This window comes from Betta splendens, chromosome 16 (assembly GCF_900634795.4).
Source record: "Betta splendens chromosome 16, fBetSpl5.4, whole genome shotgun sequence".
Taxonomy (NCBI): Eukaryota; Metazoa; Chordata; class Actinopteri; order Anabantiformes; family Osphronemidae; genus Betta; species Betta splendens.
The window spans coordinates 19,332,338-19,351,274 of record NC_040896.2 but is presented as its reverse complement, the minus strand read 5'-3'; the positions used below and the strand labels follow the sequence as shown (position 1 = coordinate 19,351,274).

At 48.5% G+C, this 18,937-nt stretch overlaps 1 protein-coding gene across 2 annotated transcripts in view; it reads right to left on the bottom strand.

Moving 5' to 3' along the window:
• The window catches only part of LOC114843298 (nuclear factor of activated T-cells, cytoplasmic 1-like), a 46,093-nt gene that overhangs the window by 3,156 nt on the left and 24,000 nt on the right, over nt 1-18,937 (bottom strand). For both annotated transcript variants that reach the window (XM_029129722.3, XM_029129723.3), the window contains exons 7-9: nt 18,461-18,516; nt 16,820-16,952; nt 11,490-12,137 (exon numbers count right to left, since the gene is read on the bottom strand). In XM_029129722.3, the coding sequence (XP_028985555.1) occupies nt 11,490-12,137; nt 16,820-16,952; nt 18,461-18,516 (837 nt within the window). The remainder of the gene's footprint in view (nt 1-11,489; nt 12,138-16,819; nt 16,953-18,460; nt 18,517-18,937) is intronic.

Here is an 18,937-nt window from a genome sequence, read left to right as displayed (position 1 = left end):
ATTTATAGCTTTTTTTAATGGTAGCGGCGATTGTCGCTAGTATGTTTGCAACAACTTCTGAGAAACGGAAGGATTTGACAGAATGAAACATGAATGGCGTGAACCTGTGTGTTTTAAGTACACAAAAGAAGAAAAATAATCATAAAGCAAATTTTAGTTTTTTTCCCCCCTTATCCAACTCTGTCCAACTCAATTTTTTGTAAAATAATGGTGCATAACAATATGTGTATTCAGATTGTTGGCTGGCATCCCCCTCAATAGCTCTGGAAACATTTTTTCTCACTTGGCCGGGTTAATAATGGAAACCTGTAACTGGGAGGATACGCTCTCATGAATAAACAAAACAGTGGAAAACTAAGCTCCAAATATTCCCTCGCTGCGCAAAAAAAAAAAAAAATAGAAAACGCTTTGCCTTAGTTAAACAGAGTGACATCCTTCATTAGCCGTAGAGTCGATGCGATGGCTGAACCGCAGGCCCGACCTGTCAGGGCCCACGCTGGGCGGCTGGCGGATCTATTTCAGGCGCGCGTGAGAGTGACACCTAAATACGACGCGATGCCAGCTGTGCTCAACCGGTTCAATGCACAATTCGGCCCCTTTGTGCGGCTCTCGCTGTGTTTCTCGTCAGTGAGCGCACGAGCACGAGACCCTTTGTGATGGCGTGAAGCAGCGGGGGACTTGGCTCCAGCCTGAACACAAATACCCCCGACATGTAAATGCAGCAGAGGTCGAGCTGTGTTATGTCACGGACATCACTGTCTAGGATATTTTCTATGTGCTTTGGAATAAGAATACACTGATTTAGAGGCGTCAATGCTGCTGGTCTCCAGTAACTATGAGCAGAGATTCAAACCATTCGATGCCTTTTCCATATGTCCATAACTCTTGCCTGAAAAGGAAAGACGACATTTAAGACTGTGATATAAGTGCTGCCGTTTTGCCTTGTTTGTGTTCAGTAATCCAATCCACGGGCATTATTCCTTCACTCGGCTGCTCTGACGGTTCAGCGTGAACCTGACCTGCGCTGGGGATTTCGTTAGCGCTATTACAGGAGAGCACGGCGCGCTGGGGCTCAATAATGCTCGGGCAGAGGATGCCCCGCGGTCTGCGGAGGCCTGAGAGCAGCTCACGGGTTCCCGCTGCCGTAACGCGATCTCCTTCATCTGAAGCGGCCCGGCGCAGGGTGGCTTCCCTCAGCTGAGCGTCCAAAACACGACCTCTGACCCCGAGGCTTCCTGCCGCAGACTTCGCTTCTCCACTCGGGGGAAGCCGAGGCCGCCTTCCTGAACTCCGCTCACTTTCACTGTGTGAAAAAGCCACAGCTGTGTCGGGGTCAAGGATCTTCACACCGTAACATTTCCTCTGCTTACTTGTGCCTCTCGTAGTAACGGGGCGGGTTTGTGTGAGCGCGGAGCTAGTTTCCTTCTATTGTGGCAGCGTGTGAGGAAGTACATGTGAGTCACAGCCGCTGGTTCAGATAAACACAGATAAACAGAATGTGTCAGAGCGCTCACACAGAGCAGGCTCCTCCAAAGGCTCGGAATTGATTTGGTGGGGAAGCCAAACTAAAGATCAAACTCGCTTGAGAGAGACAATTGAATTTCCTGCTACATATTACTTTTGTTTCCCCACTATATCAAATCTTCTCCCTGCCTCAGCAGAAACACTTAATGGACAATTTGCTGCCTCCCACACGCAGCAGCTCGGAGAGGCTCGGACATCGCTGCTCTGGCGCTGATAACCACCGGCATCAGAGCGAAGACGAAAAAAAAAAGAAAGTGGGGGGTGGGCAAAGGTCAGAGCGCAGATGTAATGAAGAACACAGGAGAGAGAGTGAAAAAGGGACGAGCGACGCGTGGGGAGAAACAATCACTATTCCCACAGATAAACACAAATGGAAGGAGACAAAGTGTTCCACTAATGCTTCACGGTGATAAAGTGCTTCATAAATTCATTGAGCCCTGCAGGTGGACAGCGTCTAATCCATCGCAGGCGTCCCTTTGGGCCTAATGATGTGATGATATGCACTGACAGCGCGTTTCGTCGCCGTGCGGAGCCCCGCTCGCTCCCATGTGGAACCGCTCAGGCTCCGCGTCCGACGGGAGGCGGCGAAGAGGCCGAAGGAGACGGGGGCGAATCCCAGCGCTCGGGTTTTACGGCCGCGCGGCTGCAGCTGCGCAGACGCCCGCTGCGCTGCAGCCGCGCGGCCCGATCGCCTTCTCACGCCGAACCCGCTGACGATGCCACGAAATTTATGACGCGGATGAAAAGTTGTGGAAAGAGCGGATAATGTGAGAGATGCTCGATGAGGAAGGACAGAATTTCCACTGGAAAATAGGGGAAGAAATACAGACTTATCCAAAGTCCTCACTTTGTGCTGTTTTTTTATCCTCGCGACGCAGATTTATTTGACTGTCTAGTTAGAAGAGATGATTAAAACGTTGTCATGCTACGGACTGTGCAACGTGAGCCACACCAGTGATGAGACAGAGCAAATCTGCATCTCTGAGACGTGAATCGTGTTTCTGAGGCGATGACGCTCGGACCTCAACGAAGCAGCTGCGTCCCGACCGGACCCCTGCTGTGAGGCGCTTGCTTTGGCTGCAGCTTTGATCTGTCCTCTCGCTATCTCACCTCTCCCCGTCTCTCTTTTGGAGCCTGCCACTTCCCTCTCTTCCTCCCCTTCCTCCCCCCTCCTCCTCCTCCCCCTCTCGTTTCCTCCGGGGCCCGGCGTCAGTCCCCAGAGAGGATGAAAGGGAGGTGTTTACACGGTTGGAGGTGCTCTCCAGCGGCCTCATCACCGGCTCCTCTGCATAGTTGGGTAGCTGCGCTGCACGTGACAACAAAACGAACACAAACGCACAGATGTGGAGTACGTTCCCACAATATAAATTATTTTCTTGTTTCCTTATAGGTCCTCAAAAAGCTTTTTCTAAAATCACCTGTTTTAAAAGCTAAAGGATGTCAGCATGCGGTTTGATTTGCAAGCGAGTGCGGAGGAGAGCCTCCACACTGTTGTTTTGTGTTGCTGTGATTATACAGTTGGGTCGGACCGTGTAAAGAGTTTGTTTAGCTGCTGAGGAGAAATCCCGCAGTAGATGAGAATCGGAGCCAGCGTTTTTATGCGACGCAGACATGAAAGCGGGAGGTTCGCGCGCCCCCGACGTGACGTGAGCGCCGATGACTGAGGGCTGTGAGAAATCAAAAGCTCCGTCTCACACAGTTGTGAAGCGTGGCGGCATAAAGCAACCACGTGAAACATGCACGCGTCTGCGACATATGAAAGGAGACGGATTGAGACTCCTGGCACGGCTCATTACCAGCGGCTTTATGGTAAAATAACTCAGCCATCTGATAAACGTGCCGTGATTGATTTGGAATGAGAAACGTATGCTGAGCCCGACGTAGACAGCTCGAGATTTCACAAGGTTTTTAAAAATGGCACAGAGTGAGAAAAAAAAATCCCCACAGCATATTGAAACAATCACGCGTCAGTGGGTTGCTGCCGTCGGAGTGAGAACTTGGCTGTGCACCTGCACATAAGGAGATTTATGGCTGCATTTGTATAAAGCTTCTTTAAATCACCTGTTGCCTGTCTGTGGTAATGTGGGATTTCAGAATGGTTCTGTTTTATTTATGCATAGAGAAACTATGTTGTTTATGTCTGTATCCAAGAGGGCTCGGCATCAGCGGGAGCTTTATTGTTCACTATCCATCACGGAGAGATGGCTCCTTCCTGTTTTTCAGCCTTCCTGTTTTGCGGCCCTTGTGAAATCACTGGTTTCGCGAAACGTCCTCTGCAGGTCCGCTGAGTCTCCGCGCAGATTAGGGCCTGTTTCACAGCTGATAAGAGAGGATTTCTAGAACGTTAGAAAAGCAGGGGGAACGAAACCCCCTGTGGTGCCTCATCTCCTCCTCAACAACCCTGCTGGGCTTTGGAGACGTGACTCTGCACCGGAGCTGGGCGTGATTGGATCAGCGGCGTCCGCTGACCCGGAGGGCCGGCCCGCGACTTTGAATCCCCAGTGCCCGCAGGGGATCGCAGCGGGCAAGGGTGACCTTAAACTATAGCGTGGAGGCAGGAGAACAGGACATCTTGGCAAAATGTTGCCTTTACCTCCTCACCACCACTTTTTTGTGTTCTATAGGCGAACTTTCATCCATCTGGAGGCCGCGTGGCCCGTCTCAGAGGTTCTGGCGCTTCCTGTCACCTGTAAATCATGGAACCGCCTCCTCCCGTTCAACGCTGCTCCGTGTTCCGCTGGATTCGCTGGGGTTCAGGGAGGGAACCTGGCCGTCCGAAAGCCTCGGCAGACGCAAGAGCCTGCTATTTTACTCACTTGTCATGCATTAAATTTAACAGGTTTAATTAAAATGTGCGTGACATTTTCATTCACGCGGCGTTAGAGAGCCCTGCTCCCTGCGGACGTGTCACAGCTGATTTACTACGCAGGCAGTAAGAATGGGTTTGAGCCGCAGTAGACAGGCCCCGAACAAAGACAGTGTCATTTCCAGGGCAAAATCATAATGCTTTTAATTTGTAACAGGTAGATATTGCAAATATTTGTTTTAATAATGGTTAGTAAGTATTTGAAAATAACTTATAACAAATTAAATGACCATTACAGTAAAAACTTAATTGATAAATGTAAATCTTTTGAAACAGAGGCTTAAGTAGGACTATGTTTATGTTTGTTATCATTTGAATGCTCAATGCTTCACACTTTAAAAGGTTTTAGTGAACGTGAGAGGATTTCCCTTTGGTTTGGGCTGTTCTTCTCCCAAGGACTGAGTTGGAGTACGATCGTGATAGTCGGGGGACCCGTTGAGCTTTATAACTGCCAGGGGTCACATGTCAGCAGCAGGACGCTTAAAGCCCAGTGCTTCTGATCATTCCCTCAACTAAAGCCCTTAACCCACCGCTCGCTGAGTCTGCGCAGGGCCGACGGGAGGGGAAGAAAACGCGATCTGTAACGTTGGCAGTGTTTGCCTTTATTTGACTTTTAGTGCTTTGCTTTTAACAGCTGCTAAAGGAGCATGAAGTGTGTTTGTGTGCGTGAAGAACAGGGGCTGGGGGAGAAGTTGCCAAGGGAAAAAAAAATCACCAAGATTGCACGCTTTCTTCCACCTCAGATTTTCCCTTGTCTGCGTGTGTGTGTGTGTGTGTGTGTGTGTGTGTGTGTGTGTGTGTGTGTGTGTGTGTGTGTGTGTGTGTGTGTGTGTGTGTGTTTTATTCCTATGGCTGACCTGCTTCTTCACATGGTCCCTGAATATTCCTGGACGTGAGAACATGCTGAGAACTTGCTGACCCCAAAATCTCAAAACCCTAAATATATTTCTTGAATTATGACCCATCCAACAAAAGGACCAACTAGCTCCTTATTATGGCAGCATAGTGAAGTTTAAAGGCATTTTAGAGTGAGATTCATGCTATTTCACCACTTTCCGCCTTTCTCCTCCTCTCCTCTCCTCCTTCTATCCCTCTCAGCCTCTTCTTTCTGAGGTGTCTGCACATGGAAGAGACGACGAACTCCGCCAAGAATTGCAAAACCCGACGGCTTTCCCCAATCCCTCCCGGCTGGATCAGACTTCTCTGTTGACATCCGTCGCTACAGGATACTATTTCACTGAGCTAACAAATTTCAGATGCGGGGCTGTTATTAAGTGGTCTGGGATGGAGACCTGCTCCTGTTTACTGATGCCGCAGGTATTTACATCCTCTAAATACTAACCAGAAACACCAGTGGCAAACATCTCAGTGTGGCTTTTATGGTCTAACGGAGAATCCCATCTTTGAACCACGTTCAACTTGTCTGTGATTACTTAAAAGTCCTGTATTACATTCGTCATGCTGTAAATCTTCATGCTGAAATGCTACTGCACTGTCAGAACCTACCTGCTCACGGCCCGTCTCTGACACAACCGGTTGTGAGCCGGACGCTATGAACGTACAGAAACACTAAGGTGAGACATAAAAGGAGGGATAGAGTATCCGTCTATAGGCTGTCAGCAACACTGTGTGGCAGACAGGGGATGGTGATGCCGCTGCTCCCTTTGTGACATCACAAAGAGGAGAAATCCTCAATCAGTGGTTCTGACAATGGATTAGATGACATAGGAACGTAAGAACATAAAGCTATAATAGTGTCCCGGATGCTTGATTTTTAGAACATGTTTCAGTGACAGCTTAGTGCTAATCACCTCCTTAGAGGAAACACGATGTGAAGTTTGCAAAGACTTTAAAAGCCCCCCTCAATTCACAAACAAAACCAAAATAAAAGGGCACAATCTTCCTTTCACCACCTCCGAAATGCGACGGGTAAAGACTAAAGTGTTCCGATGCCTCGTCGAAGCAGAGATAATGAGGCTGCGCGGAGACACAGTCAGCGTTCAATCCTGTCAGAGCCGTCAGTGCACACTGACATTTGTCATATTACGATTGGGTAATGAGAGCGTCTGGCTCCATGATCACAGATACACACTCGCACAGGATCTGCCAGCCAAGCCGCAGGTCCCGTCTGAGTCCTGACCCGCTGCGAGCCGTGTGGCTCGATGGCCTCTCAACGCGTGTTTCCTAAACCTCGGTATGCGAGCCACATAAAACGAGCCCCTAAACGGCTGCGTCAGGAGAAACTATAAGAAACACATGACGTATGAACAACTGGAGGAATACAGATGAAAAAAAAGACTCATGTGCGTCTGGACTGGGAAGCGAGACCTACTGTACAGTATATCTGGCTTTGTTTGATATATTATTGCATACATGTCAGTGTCAGGGTACAGTAGTTCCTGACGAAACACCTCACACAAATCTCAGAATCCAAGTCGAAGTGTGCGCGCGACCTTAGGTCCCAGACACAAAAGAAACCCAATTTGTTTAGATAATTCAACTGCAGCCTTTTCAGCAGACACATTCTTTCTCAGTGACTCTGGATATTATGACGGAGCGACTGAAAGCAGACCAGATCCTCCAGCTCGGCTGCCAGGACCCACACACACACACACACGCACACGCACACGCACACGCACATGCACATGCACACACACACAAACACACACACACACACACACACACACACACACACACACACACACACACACACACACACACACACACACACACGCTCCAGTACGGAATAGGGTGGAATCTAGCTTTATCTTGCTGCATTTATCTAAGATAATAATATTCTTATTGGTTTTATAAAAAGCTAATGCTAAAACTGTGACTCTGTTTCCACTGTCACGTGCAGCCAGTTAGGTCCAGAGAGCAATCTTGCAAAATGGTGTTTAAAGCTAACTTGGTCACAATAAAAATTTGATTCCAGGCACAAATCTGAAATTTCTTCATGTTCCGCCAACGGTTGGAGACGAAGGAAAGATCTGCTCCACTGTGATTCTCATGCTGATGATGAGGACTCTGTGGCGTGAACCTCTTCAAGAGAACCTCTGTTCTTCATACTACAGGCTCATTCATTTATCAACTTAATAAGAATGACTTTAAGTTTCCAACCGGATGCAGAAGTTCTGTTTTTACACATTGTGCCTCTTCTGCTTTGTTTTCCACGCAGTATGACTATGAATTCATCAGTTAAAGTTGATAAGCTAATTAATTAATCGATATCTTATCTCCCACAACCAGATCTACTACACAGATCTTCACATTTGCGTCTGAGTAAAATTTCCAAATGCCAAATCAACTAACTATTAATTTTTTTTTCATGTGACTATAAAATTTCCTTCAGCCAGCCCAATCATTTACTTATGCAGCACCTCCCCTCACATCACATGTCATGAGCTGCCAAAGAACAAGGCTCCTGATGTCAGAGGGCAGTAATAGCAAGTAGTAAAAACACTCCACATCCTCCTGCTAGTCATAAATAATAAAAAAAAAAACTGGTGCCCTTTTTCTTGTATCTGTCAATACCTTTACGTCTAGTAGGCGACTTTGCTCTTGGCACTGCACTTAACCACAGCACAACCTTTTCTTTTTATACACTCGTGGCTCGTGAAAGAATGAGCTTCAACAACATCTCAGCTGATTCTTACACATACAGTATCACATCTACTTCCTGTGTGCAGCTACAGGAGCAGCTCTGCTCTAGTGAGTCCTGTTAGACACTTCAACATCCACTTTAATGAACAACCCCCTCCCCACACATCGTCCCTCTCTCTCTCTTCTTCGCTCCAACCCTAGAGCCAGCCTTGCGGCGCATCCAGGGTTAGCGACTCAGCATGTTTTCATGTTTTCAGTACGGTGTGGACGTGCTCTCAATCATCATTAGGGTTTTTGTGGAGACCTGGGGTCTGGGCAGCGTGCCAGGATGAGGAAAAGTTTCCATGATGAAAGCCTCAAACTGCATCCCAGGCACCGTTTGTGGACGGAGATCCTTCGAAAGGTTAAAATGCTGTTTTTTGTTGGTGAAGGACAAGAAAGTAGGAAAGGACCAACAACTATTCCGTTTTTAGCTCGGGAGGGAGTCAAATGCACCCATCTTTAGCTGAGAAGGAAACCGTCACAAGGAAAATTAACCAGGAACACGAGGCAATCAGGGCACATGTCAAGCGAAGGCTGCGTTGCCCTCTGTGTTTTCCTTATTTTATGGAATAAGGACCCTTTGTTTCCCAAAGAGGCAGCTGGTAAAAATCTGGCCCTGTGATTAGCTCTAGCTGCTTCACCGTGTCCTGCCTTTCTAATGAGTCAAGACACACACACACACACACACACACACACACACACACACACACACACACACACACACACACACACACACGCACACACACACCTATACAGTAAATTTCTATAAACACCAGTGATAGGGGTCTAGTTGTTGGCAATGCAAATAATGGGTTACATTTTCCAAAGACCTTTGTGTATGTGGATGGGCCTGTGTCTAGTATGATATCACTGCATTTTTTATTGTTTTGGCTTCATGCTATGACCGAAAAGGCAAATGAAAATGATGCGGGACTGTTTATTTTCATACATTCTTTTGTTATATACACTGATGTCATTATTGGTGGTGTGCTCATAGTCATGTGCCTTGTAAAGTCCCGATAGCGGTCGGTGAGTAAGTATGACTTGTGTTTCTTATTGCTCCTATCGCCTAAGGTTTGCAGATTTGTTCCCTGACTTCAGGGTATCGTAGGCCACTGAGGGAGAAGCCTCCAGAGCTGATCTGGCTGCCAGCTGGACTCTTCCCATGAAGCCTTGCTTTAGACAGAACAGTTCTCACTTAGCTGCTCGCGCTGATGTTAGTAGGATTCAATCACAGCAGAGGGAAAAGTTCAGCCCATTACAATGGAGACTGTGTACAGCAGTCAGGAGGTTTACATACAGAATCACCAGGCATACTTACCAAGCTCCTTGCAGTACAGTAGCCCCTCGCAGATAAGTTAAGTGATTTCTCAGGGGCTGTGTAAAATCTGGGACTGGCCAGAGAGACACATTTCCTCTGGCTGATGAGAGCCCGAGGCCTTGGAGCTGGAGCGTGGGAGGCACTTCACTCTTGGGGAAGATCAAGTGTGCTCCCGCAGACTCCAAATCACCAGCCCCCAACTGCTGGGGAGGAACACTACTCTACATGGCTGGCGTTAAATCACTTGCTGTGGTGAGGTCATCCACTTGTCTTCCTCCTCTAATGGAGCGCTCAACTCGCTAACATACAGTGGTAATGCATGCGGACGGGGAGGAGAACGCCCAATGAGCCGCCGTCCGATCTTATTTATTTTAGCTTAGGGCTCACTTGAGGGGTTTGGGATCGGGCCGGGCCCGGGAGCAGCAGATGCCTTCGGAGTATGCTATTACAAACGCGTAGGAGTCCGGGAGCCCACCGCAGATGCTCGCCCAGACATTAGGTGAGGCAAAATGGCAGCGCGGCGAGGTACTTGGATGGGGCTGCCTCACTGTCCTCAGTTAATCAATACACATTCCTTTGCGTCCCTAATGCAGCTGTAATCACTGGCTGAACACATTTGGCCACCGGACTGAAGGCCCGCTAAAGTGACAGTAGATGGAGTAGTGGGAAGGGGAAACAAGGTTAGGTGATTACACCCTAGCGCCACTATGAACATTTGGTGTATTTTCATACTATTGGTGTAAAAAGAGCCTCTGCCAAAGGTAGTGAAACACAAAATAAAGCTACGGTTTCACTTTATTCGGTTATTGCTGAAATCAAAGCTACAGCAGAGCTGTCTGCTCTTTCTATTAAGCCGATCTGAAAGGATTTCAAATTAGCCCTTTTAAATTAGATTTCCTTGAGATGCACTCAGAGAAAGAAGACCAGTGAAAAGTAAATAAAAAGAAAAAAGCTGGAAATCAATTTATAGGAGAGATAACAGACAGACGGCCTCCCTGACTCTGGATTGTGTGTTTATGAGGTGAGGACTAATGGGACTCATCAAGGCTGACAGATATGCTGACAACCGCATTTCAACTCAATTACAGTTCCACAGCAAAAACTCCCCAGGTCCCCTCGTGCCTATCGCCCATCTACTCCCAGAGCTGTTGCATGTAGCGCACACGCACTCAAGCGTGAGCACAAGCGCACAAACACTGCATCAGCTCGCTGAACTAAAGGTGCACAGGAAGTCCAGTGTGTGTGTGTGTGTGTGTGTGTGTGTGTGTGTGTGTGTGTGTGTGTGTGTGTGTGTGTGTGTGTGTGTGTGTGTGTGGAGCTCTCCTCCCTCCACATCGCATGTTGGGAGGATTTTGACATTCAAGCCGGCACAGTCCTGTTGATGTGCTCTAAGAAAACGTATCACAATAACAAGTGGAGCCTTTGCTATCACAGATAACAGGTGACCTGAGAGATATAATGTGATATGGACACAGGAGGCAATAAAGTCAACCATATGGCCTCGTGGGTGTGGCTGGTTTCAGTGCCAAAGGGAGACCAGTGACCCCGCAGTCTCCCCTGATGACGACAGCCGCATGGTGCAGACACCGTAGGGAAAAAACGGGAAAACAAAATCCCTGTCTCCTGACTCCCCGCATCCCTCCCAGAAATATATGATGGGGAGGGCTGGCTGGGTGCAGGAAACCCCTACCCATTGTTTGGTTTCCTTCATTAGCCGTTGTGTCAACAGTTTGAATTGCTACGCGTGTGCCACTGTTTTCGTTCGGCTGCACCCCGGCTGACCTTGATGCTCTGATGTTTTGACAGATTGTTTCAAAATCCCATCAAGGCAATTTGGAGTTTCAAAAGTACAACATGAGATCACCTGCATGCTACACACACACACGCACGCCCTAAAAAAACATATCTTCTACGTCTAAAATTAAACAAATCTGACGCAAATCTGCTGCCGTAACTACATCAGGAAATACCGAGGTATCAGGCAGGGTGCAGTTATGTGTGAAGGGTTGCAGATAAGCAAAGTGACTTAAATAAACCCAATGGTCTATGTAAGCTGACATTTTCCACAGGAAACAATAATAAGTTATAATAATACATTTTTATACACAAAAGTACAGGCTCTTTATAACTCACCATCATCAAGGTACATCTGGTCCAATTCCTGGGGCTCCTGTTTGACGGTGACAGCAGCTGAAGGGGGGCTGGCATCTTCAGGGAGGAGGCTGGGCGAGTTCCCTCCAGTCTGGGATGAGCTGGCTGCTGCATGACCGGGGCTGTAGGCCTGAACGAATGGGCTCTCTGCCGTCCCACCCGGAGTCGAAGGATGGGACACTGGGGAAGACGAGGGACTGCTTGAATAGACTTGGTGGTAGCCTTGCGGTCCGGGGCTGTTGAGGTGACTGGGGCTGCCCTGAGAAGGGAGCATCCCTAGGGCGGTGCTGTGGTCTGGTGAGGCAGGATGCACGAGACCGGGATGGCCGGGGGCCTCCTGGATTTGGGGAACCATGGGGCCCGGTGGTACCGCGTGGCTCGGGCTGTTGGGCAGGCACTTGCTGTACGCCACAGGGGAAAGGTCATGCAGCGTTGGGCTGGAGCTGGGGGATGACGACGGCATTGGGGCTTGGTGAGGCGGATACCCACCGACCAGGCAGGCATCGGGGTCGGCTACAGGCATGATGGGAGTGAGCCTGGGCTGGCCGTAGTAGGGTTTTGAACGCATGGGCATCCCTGCAGTCCCCAGTGAATCATACTCATCACTGGGTTCTGTCTTTATCATCGGCACTGGTGGGGAGGGAAGAGAGGTATCGATTAAAAAAAAAACGTGCAGGGGATCCACGTGGCACAGCGAGCGCACGAGCGAGGCACGACCGTAGCCGCAGTACCATTCATAATCCAAACAAACAACCACCACTGGATATGGGCTCAGTGTCAACTTGGCACAGGCCTCTAGCAGAAAAACCCTCATGCTTCCCACCCGCCACCCCTTTTTACCACATCATGAAAAAAAAGCTAAAGAATGGAGGGGAAAGAAAAATGGTTGAGTCATCAGTGTGGAAAGCCACAGCTGGCTCTAATAATCAATGAGACCTATTTTCTTTGGACTTTCCTTCAGCTCTGATCCAATAAAAGACTACTTGAAAACACTGGGTTGCTGCTGCTGCTCGACCAGAGCGGGACCCCTGCGTCTCCTCCTGAGTCTAATGTAGCAGTAATTGTTTCTCTCAGGACCAAAGGTGCGCAGCACGAGCAGAAGCAGATGATTTGATTTTGATTGGGCCGCCCGAGCTTCTAAAGGAGCTGTAGACTTGCGGTTTCGGGAGCTCCAAACCTCAGCTAATGCAGGAGAGTGCAGTGACCCCACTTGATCATCCTGCCTCCGCTCTTCTAATTTCAAACCCGGCGCAGATCGTCTGCGCCGCATCCTGATTAGCTCTGACTGATGGGCATCACATCCTTCAAGTTCGCCGTCGACGGCGCGTGAAATGGTTCAGATTAATCAAAATGGTCAGTCTCAAACTGGAACATTAACACACAGAAACACACGGCCTGGCATGAGAACTGAGGAGGGTCGAGGCCACTGGTGAGTTAATGTGCAAGTACAGTTTGCCAAGAGGGAAGTTAGGATACCCAGATGAACAGCAAAGACTTCACACTCACAATGGACCCACTGTTTGAACGCATTGTTAAAGCGTGATCATGGGTGTGGTGGGCATTCGACACCAACCGTTAGGAGGCTTTCGACATTTACTCAGTGGTCAGATGTCATTAAGGAGGGCTTCTAAACCTGGTGTATGCACAAGCACCCATCCAAAGCAAAGGAGTGAGGAAATAAAATGTATGGAGCATTACTGTCCTACAAAAACAATTATTATTTATTTAGTAGGAAAAAAAAAGACATTATTCACGTCTGTAGCCTCTGGGGAGCAGAGCTGCAGAGCAGTGATAACGCAGCGGGGAGCACATTTACGTCAGCCCTGTCTGCTGTCAGAGCCCAGGGAGCAGGTCTGCTGTCTGGGGGGTGGAGTAAGGTGAGTCCTGTGAATCGCAGGCCTCCTCTACACGACCTGGGGAATAACAAGCTAATCACATGGTGTGTTCCTAGTCGCTTTCCTCAGCAGCATCCATTCTCTTCGCTGTCTAATGATTGGTGTTGCGTCATTAGATCTCGAACAAAGTCAGAACCCACTGTATAGTTATCATTAAGCTTCCTGGATCAGTAAAAATTGATTGGCTGCTGTAAAAAAAAAGAAAAAAAGAGTATATTCACAATTATCAGTCCTGTTGGTTAGTGATGATTTACTGTAGGTACATAGCGTCAAACTGAAGAACTGGTGATTTTAGCTATACGAATGCTGAATCAAATGGTCAAATGGGTTGAATGTAGAAGACCCTTTCTACTAGTTTTAAAGACAAGGAGGATTTTGGGGTCTAAAAGCTTCCAATTGTCATTTCCAAGTAATCAGATGCATCATCGTGCCACTGAGAAACTGGTGAACTCATCTTAGTGGCGTGGAGCAGGTGGTACCTCATTAACTCAAAGGTACCTGGTGCACCGTGTCCCACTGTGTAAGCAATCTGGTCACCCGGCGTACGGCGGTTCTCAGTGTACCGAACCGTGGGCGAGACCGAGCCCACAGCTCCACACATGACACGAAACAGCTCAGTCTTTGTCCAGTTGTTGGAAAGAAAACATGACTGTGCAAATGTTTATACAAAAAGAACAATGTGTGGTTCATTAACTTTTCCTGTGTCACACAAAACATGTTTCTGACTCCCCGACCGCAGACCAGAGCAGTCGGGACAAGAATAGAACTCGATATTACAGAGGAATCTCCAAGTTGCCTGTAAAAATATCGGGGTTCCGAGAAGTTCTTCGCCCGGCCGCCGTTTGCTGCCAGCTCCCTTTTTTGGCATCTGCTGTCTTATGTGGTCGGCGAAAAACGGTTCCTTACTTTAAGAGCAACGCGTCACGTTTCTGCTCGGGCATGAACGACTGGAGGGGAGCTCGGAAAAGCCAGGCTCATCACCGGCGAGCCAGACGAGGACACTGCACCTCAGCGTCGCAGGCCAGCACTTAGGACGGAACCGCAAGTGGACCTCATCCTCAAAAACTCCTTTTTCTAATTCTACATATCCTTTACATCAAAGCTCTCACGTTTCTCATGTTCAGCTAAACAAGTGCTTGCCTCATAAAGACTCACACGCTCACATTATACAACGCTAGCAGCAAGCTTCTGTTTGTGGTGAATTACGGTAAAACTGCTTTTTATGTGTGTTTGGTTCTTCACATGGACGCGTCGGTGCTCAGCGGCTGTACAGAAGGCGTCGCCTGCGTTTGCACTGGTGTCAAAGAACAACAGGGCGGTCACGTGACCTCAACGGAAAATAAAGGTGGTTTTCACTAGCATCTGCATCCCACAGAGTGTTTGCTTCATCCTTCCGCTGTTTCAAACAAGTCGAGCTATTTTAGGGCTCGGGTTTGCCTTTTTATAGACCAGCAGACACCAGAGTGTGAAAGAAATGTTCTCTCTAAACAACGTCTGCGACCGCAACGGCGCTTGAAGTGGGACAGTGAGGCCGGAAGAGCCTTTTCATACGAGCGTTGACAACTGTGTGTGTGTGTGTGTGTGTGTGTGTGTGTGTGTGTGTGTGTGTGTGTGTGTGTGTGTGTGTGTGTGTGTGTGTGTGTGTGTGCTCAGCGAGTGTGTGGGTGTCCTCCCACCCGTCCCACCCCGAGTACCTGGCCGCAGTGTTGACTGTTTGCCTCCGTGTTGATGCGCGCGCTGAAACACTGAAAAGCAAACAGCCTTCGCGAGGATTTCCTCATTCTTTGTTGCTGCATTGAAACCGTGAGCGTATCACAGTCATCGTCGCTACAGAGGCCTGTTTACTCTGATTAACCTTCATCTCCTCTGTGAGTGCTTTTCACTCAGCGAGTCCTGATTAATCACTTTGGCAGCTAGCGTCATGAATAAGAAATAAAAAATCACATTAACACACTATTTATATTCCTACAGTATCTACTGCTGTAATTACAACTGTACTTTTTCTCTGTAATGATACATTAGACTTACTCTACATGGCTTAGGCTTAGTGTGTCTCATGCATCACTAAAATGACATCACCTGTGCCACCGATGCTGCAGACCTTCCAAGGACTAACTCAATGCTTTCAAATGTATATTTAAAATGTTTGCCTTCAAAAGCATAGTAAAAACCCTGATTGGGTTTAACAGCCTGGAATCCACAATCTCGCTGGCAGCAACACTCAAGAGTTAATTGTGCTCCTTTGAGAGGACACTGGCCCCGCTTGTGTGGTCCAAGCTGTTGTGGTTCACTTGGCAGCAAAAAGAGAGAACACAACAAGTCATGTTTTAATTAGAGCCCTGGCTTGTGCTCTGGGAAATGACTTGGAGATGCACAGCACAGGCTGATAAGCCTCTAGATCTCTTTTTCTCGTTCTGTCTCTGAGGCCATACTGTGTATAAAACTGGTATGCTACAGTATATATGGCTATAGTTAGTCTCCCTGCATCGCTCCACTAACCGGGCGTTTCCATATAAGACTCAGATTCTACTTTCGCTCAGAACTTCCCCCAAATGTCACTGTGGTCACAAATACATGTGCTTCTGATCTAGATACCACATCTTATTAACAGCTGCGTGCTATCCCAGCAGCATCACACCCATTAGACTGATCAACGACAACGTACTATTGTTCCGAGCTACAGTAAAGGATTGTCACAGAGCGGTGGTGGGCGTTGTGAATTTCAGGGCTGAAGGTTGGAATCTCCAAACGGGACGAATCTGCGTGAGTCGATAGAGCCTGTTTAAATTACTCAGTCAAGATAAAGACAACGGCTCCAATGAAAGAATGTGGATGCGAGTACCTATTAAACTATTTTTATTTCACCAAGTCAAAAGAACATTATGTTACCTGTGTGCATTGTTAAGAGTCGATAATAGCTTGCAATGTCATTTTGAGGCTCTTGTTTAAACGCTCACCACCAACTCTCATACGTTCTTCTCATTCCATAATGAAGGCCATTTCAATGTTCCTGGGTTTCTAGGTTGAAGACTGACAGGCTGAAAGTGTGTATTTGTGTGTCAAAAAGTGCAGGGGGGGTTGTGGCAGGTTGTGCAAGCTCGAGTGTGAAAGTCGGGTCATCGGAGGATTGACTTCCCTACATCAACAGCACTCGGAGGCTCTGTCACTCAGCAGGTACACCTCATTGCCAGGGAACGTGGCCTCACCACAGAATAAACACGCGTAACTCCGTCTGCTCTCGCTCACAGCTACAGCTGCAGCCCAGCGGTCGCAGCCATTTCGGCATAAAAGGCACCGAGCGAGAGCTGCCCGCCGTCGCACGCCACGTCGGCGGCGGCGGCGAATGCACAGAGAAGGGGGGGTTTTAATGTGATGCAGGGGCAGTGTGTTCACGTCATCATTCATGCTAGTAAGTACCGTTTGGGGGCAAATAGGTGAAGCGCTGGTACTGGCTCCTCTTCCTCTTCCCGTTGCAGACGTAGAAGTTCACATGCACTGGGCTGGATATTCTCTGGTTCCTGTACGGTGGGATCTCCACAACAACAGTGCTCTAGAACACAGATATGGTACAATTAGCTACTTCACCTTCATTCCATGCAGTCTTGCATTCGATCTGTTCTGAATGAGCTGTTTTGGGTCGTAGCGGTTGGTCCAATGCCAGTGTTTGTCTGAGGAAAAACCCCGGGGCTCAAGCTTTGTCTCTGCACAGCACAGAGGACGGAGATAGCTGGATAGCTGCCCCCCCCGGCCAAGCCTCGGCAAGTCTGGACAGATGTGAAATTTGTACTAGTTTTCCTGAGAGACAATTTGTCTGAGCATCAGCGTCTAATTCCTGGGACGGCTCTACGACGACAGGAAGCAGGTTTTTGCTGGTCGGAAGGTGAGAACCGTGCGGCGGGGGGGGATTGGGGCATGGAGGTGAGGGGTCTGACCGCCCCGCAGATGAGAACCGACTGAGTGCGCTAGGTGTGTGCGCGTGGCTCTCTCTCTCTCTCTTCCTCTCTCTCCGTCCAAACCGCTGAGAGAAAGCACACTCAGGACGGCAATAAAAACCCAGCCAGGAAGGCAGGCTGGAGCACTTTACAGTAGTCTGGTGGCAACATAAGAAGGAGGCCAGTGTTCTCTCGCAGTCTCTCCCCACTTGTTTGTGAGATCTACAAATAAACAGACTGCAGCATTCGTCTCCCATCGACCTCTCGTCCGCACGCCGCTGCCCCCGGTCGACTCTTGTGCACCCGCTAATTTTCCAGCGCGTGGGACTCCAGCCACAGCACATCGGGGCAATTAGACAACTGAGTCCGTATTTATGCTCCTGATGCAACCGAGTGAGTTAACCTGAAATGAAAGAGCCGCGTCGACGAGAAGAAAAACACCGTCAACTTGCAGCAATTAGATTCACGAGGTTTATTTTAGACCAAGTGCGAATTACCTCAGTTTACACAAAGAGCGGTGGGTGTGGGAGGGGTGGATGAGATTCAAAAACACGGTGTCATCACACACAAGCAAGGACTGTACTGAAAGCAGCTCCAGCAAAGCGAAATCCCACTGAACCTTATTAGGTGCAGAACTTTCTGGGACACAAACGACGGCACTTGATTCCTTTTATTAAGGCAATCTGAACGTGTGACTGTAAAAACAAGCGAGCCGCTTCATTTTCTCACTACGGCGCTTATGAAAAGCAGCAGGTGAAAGCAGGGGCGCGATCCGCCACCTTGGCTCCACAGGCCCGGCATGCAGACGAGGCGTTCGAGTCCAGCTCGCCACACCGCAACTGTGAACTAAACGTCTGGCTATGCTGGCGAGGCCGAGCGCATTAAACGCACGAACAGTGTGACAGCCAGTTTGCTTCCGCGCGGGTGCAGAGGTTCGGTGAAAAATTCCGTTCGGGGTTGCATGGGCCACTCGTCACCGCGTTGCTGCTTGTAACGAATTAGCAAAGGTTACATCATGACGGGGGACAAATAAGGAGGAAACGGGGAGAGGAAGAGAGGAAGTGTCAAGGGAGGGGGGGTTGGGACTAAGCATTCCCAGCGAGTTGTGTGACGGAAGAGCACTCACGGATTTGATGGAGTCCTTGTCGACTTTGGCTTCAGTCTCCCACAGATGATGACCGTCTGTAAACGACACAACAAGACTCTAAGTTACTTATTCAGACACGATGGACTTGTCACGAGTTGATTGTAAAGATGTGCTGCTTCTTGTTTCAATATAACGACCTCTCTAGTTTCACACGTTAGGTCTGTAACCATAACACGTGCGTCTCTGGTTAATCTTCAGCCGGGACTGTCCGTTCCCGTATTCACTGTCTCTATCCATTAAATTCAACACTATTTTCGTCCCTGCTTTAAATCTGCTCTTGTTTTCTTTTCTTGTCCCGTTGCCTGTTCTTAGCTCTGTGAAATGACAAAAAAAAAAAAAAACCCAAGGCAGCAGCAGTGTTTGTTCTCTCTTCCCTCTCATCTCCATCTTGTTGTGGTGAGGAGGTTTCCCCTGCTGCCATGCAATAAAAGCCCTGAGAGCTACTGCAGCTGTTGG